The following is a 14,084-nucleotide window of genomic DNA, read 5'->3' as shown; positions in this document are numbered from 1 at the left end:
CTTGAGCACCTACTCAGCATATGAAAATCTTGGCTTCAAAAGAAAGGCATCCACAGTGAAATTGAGGAGGTGGCCACTAGGTTGTAGTTGGATACTTTATATTACTGCTATATCCCGCTCCAACCAGATAAAATGAAAATATGCCCAGGCATGGTAGTGCATGGATGACTCCTACATATGACTGGCATCTTGACGAGCAATCTTCTTGCATCTGATGTTTTATCATTTACAGGATTTTCTAAGAACAGAATACATAAGTCATTCACAAAGTGTGCCATCAAAAGGTAGATCCACTGAATGATCTATCTGGGAGCACACAATACAGCACTATTCTGATGTTAAGCGAATGTGGAATATTGTCTGGGAAACTATTCAGAGCACCACATAAGCCACTCAGAGCTTTTCTGCAGGGAAAACACAATACAATACAATAAATTACAATGTAAATAGCCAAATGGCTGCAATATCAGATAGGGCTCTATATTAAGACTTGAACCGTGAGTTCATAAAAAGTAGATGTTGACCCACACAATATTTGATACACTCTGTATAGATGTTGAGGTGCCAATTGTGCTGATCATTCCCACTGTGCAATGAATTTGTACGATAGCACAGAGTTGGAGATTTGCCACCTGATCAGGGTCAACAGCATTTCTCCACCTTTCATTTTGGGTATGGAGAAGCAGTCATATCATCTACATTGCACTCTGGGTGGTACATGTTATGTCGTAAAGTAATGTATAATACTAAGCACCGCTCCACCTATCCGCAAATCCACAGGCACTTCTGTCAAAAGGAAGGTTGTATAAACTATGCAAAGTTGCATACCTGGTCCACGGTAGAACCAATGGAACGAGTTTTCTTTAAACAACCTGGTGGGCCTTCTATAAACTGTCTGGATGAGCGCTGTAAAGAAAAAATTGCAATACCATGTTTGGGTCAAAACACTACAGAATTTTTGAGAAAGCAGAAAATGTATTCTATTGGAATACTCAAGACACTAAATGATGTTACATATCTGTATTTACAAGAGATGTTATATTCTTGAAATGATCTGCGTAGAATTTTAAGTAAACCTTTCTGAAGTGCCCTTTCCCACTTGAGATATGCCGAGAAGATACACTTCTCACCTAGTAACCAGACGAAAGTGAAGAGAATTGAATGGGAAGGGAGGAAGAAAAGACACACTCTGCTTTAGGATTCCCCACTAGTATATATGAAACAGAACTCAAAGTTTCAGCTGTGCTATCCTGCAAGCCAAAATGAGATGGAAATTGTAACTTCTATCTTTGATGTCATGAAACTGTCTTCAGATCTGTCCTACTTGATCTCAAAGCCCTTGTACAAGGCATTAAAGCATTTCAAAAGAAAATTCCAGGTTTGAAACAAGCAGCTCAGAGGAATACATCTTGAAATTTAAGTGGCTCTCTAGATTATGCCAGCCTGGAAAGGGTGTTTGTATTGCTGACATAAGGGAAGCACACACTTGACTAGGAAATCTATCCATCATGTGTGTTAAAGAAAGAGGACAAATTATTGCATATGTATATTGATGTACACTTTAAAAGTTCACACTCAAGGAGTTTAGAAAATATTTGCCAGTTTGACCATTTGTAACTATTGCCACTTGATACCAAGACACCTAAGTGAAGTAGTGAATATGCATATGGATACCAATGGAGAATTGAAACCTGTGTGAACGAACACATACACACCCCACTTTGCATTAGACCATTACATGTCAGTAAAGGGAAAAGTACATACCCTTTTCTCTCTTTTCTTCAGTTTGACAGTCTTTACCACTGTGGAATCCCATTCCTGAAGATACAAGAAAAATCTGATTGGCATTATGAAGGCAGCAAATTTCTATGTGTTGTTTGTTTGGTTTTATCCTCAATTTATGTTACTAAATCTATGACTCTTATGACCTGCTAGACCGCAAAACTATTTGGTATAGCACTGAATGGAATCTAGGAGCAAAAGGTTAATACAGAAGTACAGACAAAGATAGCTCACATGATCACCACACTTCTCTTTACACACGGTCCTATTTCTACATCATTCAAGGAGAGAACAAGAAAGGCAGATCATGGTAACATTACCAGCGATTCATCGGTCTTGTCAAAACTGATGTCTGATAAAATTGAACCAGATTCATCTATTGTAGATAATCTAAATACAACAAGAAGAAAAATGTAAAAATCACACATATGCATGTAACATTCTTCCAGATAACACCCTTGTCAAGGCCTTATGATTACTAGCTCAATTACTTAGTATTTGAAGGCAGGCAGACTCTGAAAGAAGTCTAGCTCGGCACATTCCTAATTATATGTAATCAATACATAGGCAACTTCGCTACACAAACACAGGTAAAGGGTAAAGGACCCCCTGGACAGTTAAGTCCAGGCAAAGGTGACTATGGGGTTGTGGCGCTCATCTCGCTTTTCAGGCTGAGGGAGCTGGTGTTTGTCCACAGACAGCTTTCCGAGTCATGTGGCCATCATGACTAAACCACTTCTTGTGCAGCGGGACATTGTGATGGAAGCCAGAGCGCACAGAAACGCCGTTTACCTTCCTGCCACATCAGTACCTATTTATTTGCACTGGCATGCTTTCGAACTGCTAGGTTGGCAGGAGCTGGGACAGAGCAACGGGAGCTCACCCCATTGCGTGGTTTTGAATCACCGATCTTCCGATCAGCAAGCCCAAGAGGCTCAGTGGTTTAGACCACAACGCCACCTGCATCCCTATATAATACAAACATAGGTTATAATATCTGGTATATAAGAAATTAGTATACTAAAAGTTGCACATTTTTTTATATAATATAAACAGCTAGAGTTAAGCACATCTAAATCTCATTGGTTTCAATGGAGAAAGTTAAGCTTGTCTCTTAATACTCTCCTGTACAATCAGTGGGGCTTAGAAGTGCTTAACAGCACAGGGGTCTCTAATTGCCATATCCTTTCTTCCCCTCCAGTCCCGTAATCTTTGCGAAAGAATAATAATAATTAAAAAAAAACAGGCTCCTGAAAGGAGATTGCATTAGTAAGAGGAATGTGGTTATTGGTATAATCCATTCTATTTGAAGAATTTGGATTCTTTTAGCATGCAGAGCTATGCAACCCATGCTCATACATGAAACTGATGCATCTGGTGCATAATTTTCAATTCTGAGAATGCCAGCTTACAGTTAAAAAAGGAAAAGAAAATATGATTCTAATTCGCCCACCCTTATAAATCAGAGATAAATTCTCTTAGCAACTTGTGGATCTCTACTGAAAGTTCAGAAATTAAACCAGAGCTTTGGAATGGTTATATTGATGTTCTAAATGGCTGCCAATTTATTGGTATTACTCATTCCCTTGCCCGTTTTTCCATGCTTATGCCTTTCCCTCTCCACCATTCTGCTTCGTTTATGACCCCTATCACTCCAACCCTTGACCAGAAGAACAAGTTATTTAAAAACCTGTATCTTCAAGGCATCATTTGCTCTGGTCAGAAATGTGTCTTTATCTGCTGCAGAAGACTAATAGTAATGGTGGCATCTATCAAAGAATGCACATAGTGCATAAGTTTATAAGCACAGATAAGTAGGGAAGCTTAATACAAGTAGTATCGACATTCAGGATTTTTTCTAATCTGGACTATCGTTTGAGTCTGCGTAATGAGGAATGTTCAAATTACATTACATTATTTGATCATTCTATAATTAAGGTAAGTATGTCTGATGTCTTCTACCTTTTCCTATATAGTCCTTTTCTGTTTAGACATGAGGGCCTAATTGGCTGCATCTCAACATTCTCAGCAAAATCATACAACTTTAATATATAAATATTGGTTCAAGTACTGTTATAAATCAGTCTTCCTCTGCAATTCCTTGCAGTTCTGAAGTATTAAATTTCATTTACTGATGCACAGAGCAGAAATATATGCTTAATAGTACCAAAAAGAAATAAGAACCCTTTCAATATCTACTGGATTCGGATAAATAACCTTTGCCAGACAAGAAATATGACTGCTGTTTAGAACTAGGTCAGTTGCTGAAAGAAGTATTGCTGAACTGTCCCTATCTTTAGGTTAATTACTTATGTAGAGACAGAATTATTGACATTCAGCTTAGCATTGCTACATCACAGAAAAAACCTTTAAACAAGAAGTAGGATTATAGCTACAACCTGAAACAATACTACACGCGCCCCACCCCCATATTCTCTGCCAAGAAACAGTGTTTCCTGGAACAATTTGCAGAGCCCTGGTATTCTAAAGAGTAGCTTCTAAGCCAAGGATGGGGAAACACTTTAAGTTCAACGGCCGAATTCCTTTTTCGGCAACCTACCGAGGGCCACATGCCAGTGGTAGCCGAGACAAGAGGCAAAAGTGGATGAAACAACAGGTGTGGTTCTTACCTTTTCAGAGACTTCTATACAGATGTTTTAGATGCAATTAAGTTAGGATTTGGCTTTAGACTTGTTTAGACAGAAGATGGTCTTTTTTTAAGATAACATCTGTTTAGTCCTCCTAACACAATTTGTTCAGTGCACTCACAAATTGTGTTAGGACTAAACAAGGGAGGTCTTAAAATTATTTTCTTCTGTGTGAACAAGTCTAAGGCCAAATCCTAACTCCCAGCTGGCAGCCAGAGCCACACTCCCAGTTCCACTGCCCACAAAGGCCACGGCAAAAGGAATGGCTCTTTAATGTGCCTACTCCCAGGCCGGCACAATGAGGCTTGGACGAGGGCCACTACTGCCATGTGACGGCAGCAGGGTCTACGAAGGATCAAGCAATTCCTGTGCCAGCACTGCCATTACTGGGATTTCCTCTGCCTGCTGTTGGAAGAGATGGTGGCCTCCAACCAATGTTTGGGTGGGCACACATTGAGTTGCTCTATTCTGGCGCGGTTTTCCTGCTAACAGTGGAGCTCCCGTGGGGCTTGCAGAGAAACACTTCCACTCCATCCAAGTTCCTTTGAGGGGTCGAGGGTTTGGATTGTTCTGTACATTTTCTGGCCCCATACAAGGTTTCCAGGGGTCTGGAAAACATGTTCCTAGCCCCAGCGAAATAAAATCAGGTTGTCACATCTACCTTCTTTACAACCCAGCCCACCAAAGGGGTACCCTCCTGCAAAGGTAATATCTCAGCAGCTGACCTTTTATTCCCTCCCATAGAAGTATGAGGCTTGTTTAGGAAGGCCAGTGCTGATTTCTGTTCTTCACTCAGCTGAATACTCCCCGATGAATCACACATAAGCAGCTCTTTGATCAGCTGGATCTGTCGCTCCTGCAAGTTAGGAAACATCAAAAATAGTCTTGCTTTGCATTTACATGACAGTCCATAATACACAAAGCCTCCTGAAGAAGGCTGCTACACTACCAACATATTAATATCTATAAAGAGATCTGCACCTGTCTCTCAAATCAGCTTAGTTTAAAGCAGCAGCACAAAGATTTAGCTAGATCAAATTGCTACCCAGTGTAAAAAGATAAGGTACTCCAAACAGATTTCTTTGAGCTATAAAGCAATTTGCCCAATTCCATTTGCAAATAACAATAGTTTCTACCATATTGAGCTTCTTTTTGCAAGCAGAGGAAGGGACTTCTGCAAGGGGCCAAGAATGAACAATTCTCATCTGCCAAGGGATGGAGTAAATAATCTTTTTCATAATAATAATAATATTTTTTTACTGTTTTGGGGGGACAGGAGGCGGGCAGGTGTGGAGCACTCCTGAATGGGGTAACTGTGCCCCTGAAGGACCAGGTGCGCAGCCTGGGAGTCATTTTGGACTCACAGCTGTCCATGGAGGCGCAGGTCAATTCTGTGTCCAGGGCAGCTGTTTACCAGTTCCACCTGGTTCGCAGGCTGAGACCCTACCTGCCCATGGACTGTCTCACCAGAGTGGTGCATGCTCTAGTTATCTCTTGCTGGGACTACTGCAATGTACTCTATGTGGGGCTACCTTTGAAGGTGACCCGGAAACTACAACTAATCCAGAATGCGGCAGCTAGACTGGTGACTGGGAGTGGCCGCCGAGACCACATAACACCAGTCTTGAAAGACCTACACTGGCTCCTAGTACGTTTCCGTACGTCCTCCCACCAGATGTCAAAGAGAAAAACAACTACCAGATTTTAGAAGACATCTGAAGGCAGCCCTGTTTAGGGAGGTTTTTAATGTTTAACAGACTATTGTATTTTAACATTTTGTTGGAAGCCGCCCTGAGTGGCTGGAGAAACCTAGCCAAATGGGCGGGGTAATAATAATACTAACAGCAACAACAACAACAACAATTTCCCCAGTGGTTTCCCAAGCCACTCTGGGCGGCTTCCAACAAAATATTAAAAATACATTAAAATATCAGTCATTACAAACTTCCCAAACAGGGCTGCCTTTAGATGTCTTCTAAAAGTCTGGTAGTTGTTTTTCTCTTTGACATCTGGTGGGTGTTCCACAGGGCAGTTGCCACTACTGAGAAGGCCCTCTGCCTGGTTCCTTGTAACTTGGCTTCTCACAACGAGGGAACCGCCAGAAGGCCCTCGGCACTGGACCTCAGTGTCCTGGCAGAACGATGGGGGTGGAGACGCTCCTTCAGGTATACTGGGCCAAGGCCGTTTAGGGCTTCAAAAGTCAGCAATAACACTTTGAATTGTGCTCGGAAACATACTGGGAGCCAATGTATGTCTTTCAAGACTGTGTTATGTGGTCTTGGCGGCCACTCCCAGTCACCAGTCTAGCTGCCACATTCTGGATTTGTAGTTTCCGGGTCACCTTCAAAGGTAGCCCCATGTAGAGCAGTAGTCCAAGCGGGAGATAACCAGAGCATGCACTACTCTTGCGAGACAGTCCTAAACTCACCATGATGGATTTAACAGAAGGTTAAAAAACTGCTGACAGGGCCCTCTCTTCCCCCTTTCTAGAGTTGTAGTATTGGATGATGCCTCTGTCACGGTGCATGCATTCTCCAGCAGTAAACCAAGCAGGCAAATCCAGCTACTCTAGGCTGGGGCAAACTCTTTCTCACTTCCCACTCTGTAGATGTCTTCCACACAAGACAGTAAAGATAAGTGAGGAACCAGTGGCTTGTTCCCTCTTCCCAAACTTCAAGAGCTTGTGCCCTCTGAGCCCTGGAGTACCTAAAATGCTCAAGTACTTAGGTAGCACTAGAATTCATGGGGAATTGGCTTCTTCCTTCCTGCCTGAGCCATGTGCAGGCTTGACTAAATTTTGCCTAATACAAGACAGTGTTTAGCCAAGTGCACAGAGGACTGAAAACATGGAGAGACAGGGAGTTGCAAGTGACCACATCCAAGTAATGACTCGCCTGTCTGCCCTATCATATGTTTGCTGTTGCTGTCTAGTTTTACAAGCCCCAATCCAAAGACCGTATGGATGAGGGCCCATCCACAAGTGACACTCAAGTTTCAGTACCACCTACGTAGGCTCTCTTGACCATAGTGAAGCTGGCAAGTGGCTTGTTTTCTTGAAATTAGTCACATTTCAGCTGCCATAGTAGTCCACTCTTTACAGGCTGAGCACTGGATCACAATATGGCATATACAATGGGACGTTGCATGATTTGTCATCTGTAATATTTGGAGTTCTAACAAATAGCAACCTGTAGTACCCAAGCCACCCCATCACTCCAAACTGAATGACAAGCAGAGAACACAATCGTATTTTCACAAGCTGTGTTGGCATGCTGGAAAAAACCTGCAATATCCTGGAAGCAGAAGCACTTCCTTGGAACAAGCTATCACAGAGGTGACCAGCAACTGGGCATTTGTTGCACTATACACCGTGTCTAGAAAACCCCTATGCTTTTCTCCCGGAAATAAATTCATGTTCAGTGGAAGTATGTATCTGAACACTCTGTGCTTGGAACACATAAAAAGGGAGGGCTGCTGTCTTCTTTATGTACTGATAGTTTTTTCAGAGGTAATCCGTTAGTCACTATTGAAAACAGGATGCTGGACTAGATGACCCCCCAGTCAAGGCTTTTATGTTTTGTTCGATGGTTACAATCCTAATCTTGCTCACCTGGGGAGAAGCCCCACTGAATTCCATAGGACTTACTTCTAAGTAGACCTGGATAGGATTGCACTCTAAGCCTGTCACTCTACTTCATTAAGACTAAATGAGGAAATGTTATATGCACCAGTTTTTCACATTCGGCTTCAGCTCGCTGTCTTCGCTTAATCTCCACATCCACTTGATTTCGGGCGTGTTTCAGCTTCACATCCAGGGCACTACGTTCAGTTTCTGTTTTCATCAGCAGATCTTTGTACCTGGCCAACTCAAGATCCATTTTCTGCCACTTTCTTCTGTGCTCTTCAAAGTTCTTGGCTAGCTGGATAAACTCTGTGAAGGGCATACACATAGGAATTCATTTATAAAGGACTATTTTCTTGCATTTCCTCAAATATCCCTGCAACAGAAGTCTAATCATTTCTATTTTACAATACAGAGGTGCTGGTATTATTCGGAACAGAGAGACTGTAGGCACAGGATCTCACAACTTACACACCCTGAGACTTCCTTTTGAGTAAACATCCAAATTATGGTGCCACAAGAGTTATAATCACAAATCCAGCCAGTTTCCCCCTTTATCAAGATAAAAAGATTTATATTGGGCTACTCAGTCAGATAACTTGTTAAGAACAACTGAAGACATAGTGTCTTAGAAGATACACGTGGCTAAGGCAACTTAAATAAATATATGAATGTGCTGACGGTTGTCATACCCAAGGATAGAACTGCAGCTATAATTAACTTGAGAACAGATTATTTTATGGTCACAGATTAGCACACCAGAAAGACGTTCAAAAGCAAAATTTAAATGTAACTGCTGTAATATGCTTCAGTAGATGTAGATTGGTATTATAGATGTCTGGGCCAGAAACTCTATTCAGCTAGATAATTATACAAATATTGATTTAAAAGGAAAAAGCCAATTTCCTTTAGCTGCTTAACACTGCCCTAAGGGGAATATAAACGTTCCATCCTGCAAAGCTACAATCTTCTATAGAAGATTGGACAAACCTGCCTCCAGCCAATGCCCCCTCCACCACTATTATTTACAGATGTCATTGCTCTGTGACACAGCACTAGACTTCCCTTGGGCTCTTTGAGACCTGCAATAGTACATGGCAATGTAACATCACATCCCTAAGGCAACAGATAAAATAAGGTAACTACTGGAACTGTAATGTTTTAACCACATGTTCTGCCTGGTTGCCTAGAAACCACATTCTACAAAACCCACTAGCTGGTATGCAGATCAGTTTTCTACAGAAGCAAGGCATTATCCCAATCATCAAGCTTCCAGTGTAATTTAACATATTAACTGGCTGCTCTAAGAAATTTAAAAAATCTCACTCCAACCAAGTCATCTAAGAGACTCCTTGAATAACAGGGCAGGAAAAAGCCTACGAATAGGTTATAGATTTCTGCACCTACACAACATCTACAAAGATGACAACTTACGTAATTCATTGCCTTCACTTAGGATTTCTGCTTGGCGTATCAGTTGGTCAAAGATATTCCGTAAATTCAGCATTGGGGTCTCCATCTTTGTGCCTAGAAACTGAAATAATTCAGAAATTGGTTTGTTATTCCCTTTTCTTCTGCCAGACATAGCAATTCTTACCAGCATGGTTAAGTCTGCAATTTAAGAAACCACACATTATAGATGCTGTCTTTTGCTGAAAGACATCAACATCCCTTCTCATCTGCAACCTCAGTGTGAGACACCATGCAGCGCTGTTTTATTAACACAATGAATAAAGTGCTTTACAAAACTTTATAGGCACAAAATAGGTCCTGGAGCACAACATATTTACACTGTAGAACAGACAATAAGGAAGGCACAAAGATGCAAATACTTTTAGACCCTCTGAATGTCCCTATTTTCCAGGGATAGAACCAGATTTATAGAAGCCACCACAGTTTCTGATTTAATCCCAAGAAGTCCAGCTTTTCCTTAGGATGTGTCAATTTTATTCAGAGAAATGTTGGAGATTCTGTACTTTGATTGTGTTAGTTGGAAATTAATAGTATAATTCAAGGCTGGGCTAAATGGGGTCTGCATGTACAAAGTGAGGTCCACTCAAGAAACATGCCTCCCTCCGACAATGCCCCCCAAACTTGCTCTTTGGATTCCCCCAACCCTCTGCAGTAGATTTAGGGGAGGGGGTGTTCCATTGCACAAGCAGACCTCATTCTGTGTACTCAACAATTTAGCTGAGCATCGCTCTTTGTTTAATAACCAAGTCAAAGGCATCAAGAAAATGTAAGTTTAGAGGAAGGATCTGAAGGAAGAGAACTCGGGTTTGGGCACAGTTTTTAAAAATTAAGTATCACTGGTTTAAAGTGGAACACAAATACAAACATTTAAGGAAGTTTAACTTTCAATGGGCCATATCCAGCACTGCAGCTCTGCTGGCACTACAGGCTTCCATGCATGCAAGGAATTTCACAATCAGCTCCAGGGGGTTGAGGTACCCCCTGGAGCAGATTTGGGGGTGCTTGCAGGGTGAAGAGATAAAATGAAAGTCCCATTTCACCAGCGGAACCCCAACCTAATACAGTGGTGCCTCGCAAGACGAAATTAATCCGTTCCGCAAGTCTCTTCGTCTTGCGGTTTTTTCGTCTTGCGAATCACGGCTATTAGCGGCTTAGTGGCTTTAAGAAAAAGGAAACAAACTCGCAAGACGTTTCGTCTTGCGAAGCAAGCCCATAGGGAAATTCGTCTTGCGGAACGACTCAAAAAACGGAAAACTCTTTCGTCTAGCGAGTTTTTCATCTTGCGAGGCATTCGTCTTGCGGGGCACCACTGTATCTTATAACTGAATTCATGACACTCTAAGAGTCACATTAAAAACAGCCTTTAATTTAACATTGGAGATAATATCCGAAATTACCGTATTTTTCTGTATATAAAACTAGGGTTGGTTTTTTTTACTAAAAAAAAATGTTTTAAAAGGGGAGGTAGTCTTATACACGAGGGCAATCTCCCCCCATTTTCTTAATTTTGAGTCCCCAAAAATAGGGGGCATCTTATACATGGAAAAATACGGTAAATTAAGCATGACAACAAATTATGTGTGTTAATCTTATGGAAAGCTACAAATATATATTACTTTTACAAATCTACACAGTATAGAAAATGTGCTTTACCACAGGATCCTGGCCTTAATCTTTAAATAGCTGGTTGGCATGAGTCCAGAGGGAGCTAAACAGAAATCCACTGCTAAGAGAAATGGGATAATTGTGAAAGCAGCTGAGTCTATATGCAAAATGCATTTTTGCTGCGTATCCATATTTTTCCAAGTATATTCCTAGCTAGTATTAAATGACTGCTTAGCTGAAGTGCAATGTTTTCACTGTCCAAACAACTAGTTAACAAAAGTGCTTGTTCAGAAAATATATGAATTACAAAATAGAAAATCTGACTTAAATTAATGATTTAAACTGGATGCTTCAAAATTCACAATGGGCTGGAATACAAATCAGGATATTTCTGTCAAAACCATCTGGAGGATTAGAAATGTTTCAAGTGAAGCCTAAAATTAGTACAATGTTTAACAAATATAAAAGGTGTATTTTGGTGAGATCTCTGAAGAGGCTTGGGGTTAAAAAATTATTTTTGCAAGCTACTGTTCCTGTTTCAAGTTGCTTTTAAAATCCATGACATGGTCAGCTCATTTTTCAAGCAGCAGAGCCTGTGACATCATAGCAGTGATTAAAGGAGAAATTGCTAGTTCAGCAGTGCGGAAATTGCTTCTTCAATCCATGTAGCTGCTGGAAATGTGTATGGGAACTATGGCTAATAAATTATCACCAAGTAGAGGCCAACACATGCATTGTACCATACTGCTGGCATCTGCTGCAGACAAAACACCACCTTCACAGCAAGAAGGCCACAGAAAAATGTTTTAAGTGCAAATTACAAAAAGCATCCTGACTGAGCAAGCATGCTACAGTAGCTGTTCAGCTTGTAAGATTTTAGATGTTCTAAAAGGCTGAATGGAATGAGGTTTCTATAGAAATTTCTGGCCATGCCCCTGCCCCCACACTTTCACTCCCCACATGCTTCAAGCAATACTCTTAAAAGCAGAGTTAAAAACTCAGATATATAAGCTGGGTACCAGATGACACCTTAAATCTAGGTTACATTCGCCTCAACAAAATATCTATTCGCCAGGGGGTCAGATTAGATGACCCTTGAGGGCCAGATCCAATGCTACAATTCTACGATCTCAAATACATTGCTTGACTGTAGCTTGCTCTTACAACAACTCACTTGTACCTGTATGCAAGCCAACAGTGTGACGCGGCAGCTAGAAAAGCCAATGCAATTCTGGGCTGCATCAATAGGAGTATAGCATCTAGATCAAGGGAAGTAATAGTGCCACTGTATTCTGCTCTGGTCAGACCTCACCTGGAGTACTGTGTCCAGTTCTGGGCACCACAGTTCAAGAAGGACACTGACAAACTGGAACGTGTCCAGAGGAGGGCAATCAAAATGGTCAAAGGCCTGGAAACGATGCCTTATGAGGAATGGCTAAGGGAGCTGGGCATGTTTAGCCTGGAGAAGAGGAGGTTAAGGGGTGATATGACAGCCATGTTCAAATACATAAAAGGATGTCACATAGAGGAGGGAGAAAGGTTGTTTTCTGCTGCTCCAGACAAGCGGACACGGAGCAATGGATCCAAACTACAAGAAAGAAGATTCCACCTAAACATTAGGAAGAACTTCCTGACAGTAAGAGCTGTTCGACAGTGGAATTTGCTGCCAAGGAGTGTGGTGGAGTCTCCTTCTTTGGAGGTCTTTAAGCAGAGGCTTGACAACCATATGTCAGGAGTGCTCTGATGGTGTTTCCTGCTTGGCCCTTGTGGTCTCTTCCAACTCTATGATTCTATTCTATGAAGAAACACGCACAGGGGAAATGGTATTACAGTGGTACCTCGGGTTAAGAACTTAATTTGTTCCGGAGATCTGTTCCTAACCTGAAACTGTTCTTAACCTGAGGTACCACTTTAGCTAATGGGGCCTCCCGCTGCCGCCGCACGATTTCTGTTCTCATCCTGAAGCAAAGTTCTTAACCCGAGGTACTATTTCTGGGTTAGCGGAGTCTGTAACCTGAAGCGTCTGTAACTCGAGGTACCACTGTAATTATGAACTATGACAGAGGTTTTAAAATTGTGGTCGCCAACCTGGCACTCAGAAATCTCCACGTAGTCACAATTGGACCTATGCCAGTAGCAAAACGCACCTGGCTAATTTCTAACACTGCTTAAAAGAAAACCATTGAATTTACAGTACAGTGGTAACTCGGTTTACGAACAGTCTGGTTTAAGAATGATTTGGTTTACGAACTCCGCAAAACTGGAAGTAGTGTCCCGGTTTGTGAACTTTACCCAGGTCTAAGAATGGAATCCGAACGGTGGAAGGGCACTGGTGGTGGGAGGCCTCATTAGGGAAAGCATGTTTCGGTTTAAGACTTCTGGAATGGATTATGTTCGTAAACCGAGATACCACTGTATATACTGTAGACTGTTAGACTGCAGAACAAGTTGTGATTTCTGACAGCTCCAGAGTTCAATAAATAAGCCAGTGCAGTGGGTGTTAGACTAGAATTGAGGAGATCCAGATCTCAGCTATGAAGCTAACTAGCTGAACTTGGGTCAGTCACTGCGCTCGGTTCAGACATAATCAGGACGGATAAAAATCAATGATTATATATATATATATATATATATATATATATATATATATATATACACACACACACACACAAAGGTGCCCCGCAAGACGAATGCCTCGCAAGACGAATGCCTCGCAAGACGAAATAGTTTTCCGTTTTCTGAGTTGCTTCGCAAGACGGATTTCCCTATGGGCTTGCTTCGCAAGACGAAACGTCTTGCGCCTTTTTTTTTAAACTGCCAATGCATTCCTATGGGAAACCGTCAATACACATTGGTGCTTCGCAAGACAAAAAAACTCGTAGAATGAAAAAACTCACAGAACAAATTAATTTCATCTTGCGGGGCACCACTGTATCTCAAAAAAATCAGATTTT

At 41.5% G+C, this 14,084-nt stretch overlaps 2 protein-coding genes across 6 annotated transcripts in view; one reads left to right on the top strand and one right to left on the bottom strand.

Moving 5' to 3' along the window:
• AQP6 (aquaporin 6) overlaps nt 1-14,084 on the top strand; it is a 254,615-nt gene that overhangs the window by 102,621 nt on the left and 137,910 nt on the right. The window lies entirely within an intron of this gene.
• The window catches only part of RACGAP1 (Rac GTPase activating protein 1), a 60,377-nt gene that overhangs the window by 10,699 nt on the left and 35,594 nt on the right, over nt 1-14,084 (bottom strand). For all 5 annotated transcript variants that reach the window (XM_083427539.1, XM_083427543.1, XM_083427540.1 and 2 more), the window contains 6 exons: nt 9,487-9,586; nt 8,159-8,361; nt 5,156-5,286; nt 2,103-2,172; nt 1,765-1,818; nt 829-906 (listed from right to left, as the gene is read on the bottom strand). In XM_083427539.1, coding sequence (XP_083283665.1) covers nt 829-906; nt 1,765-1,818; nt 2,103-2,172; nt 5,156-5,286; nt 8,159-8,361; nt 9,487-9,586 — 636 coding nt within the window. The remainder of the gene's footprint in view (nt 1-828; nt 907-1,764; nt 1,819-2,102; nt 2,173-5,155; nt 5,287-8,158; nt 8,362-9,486; nt 9,587-14,084) is intronic.

Source organism: Podarcis tiliguerta (assembly GCF_965153285.1).
Source record: "Podarcis tiliguerta genome assembly, chromosome: 2".
In the NCBI taxonomy this organism is placed as follows: Eukaryota; Metazoa; Chordata; class Lepidosauria; order Squamata; family Lacertidae; genus Podarcis; species Podarcis tiliguerta.
Note: the sequence above shows the minus strand (reverse complement) of the source record. Positions and strands in the feature narration are given on the sequence as shown.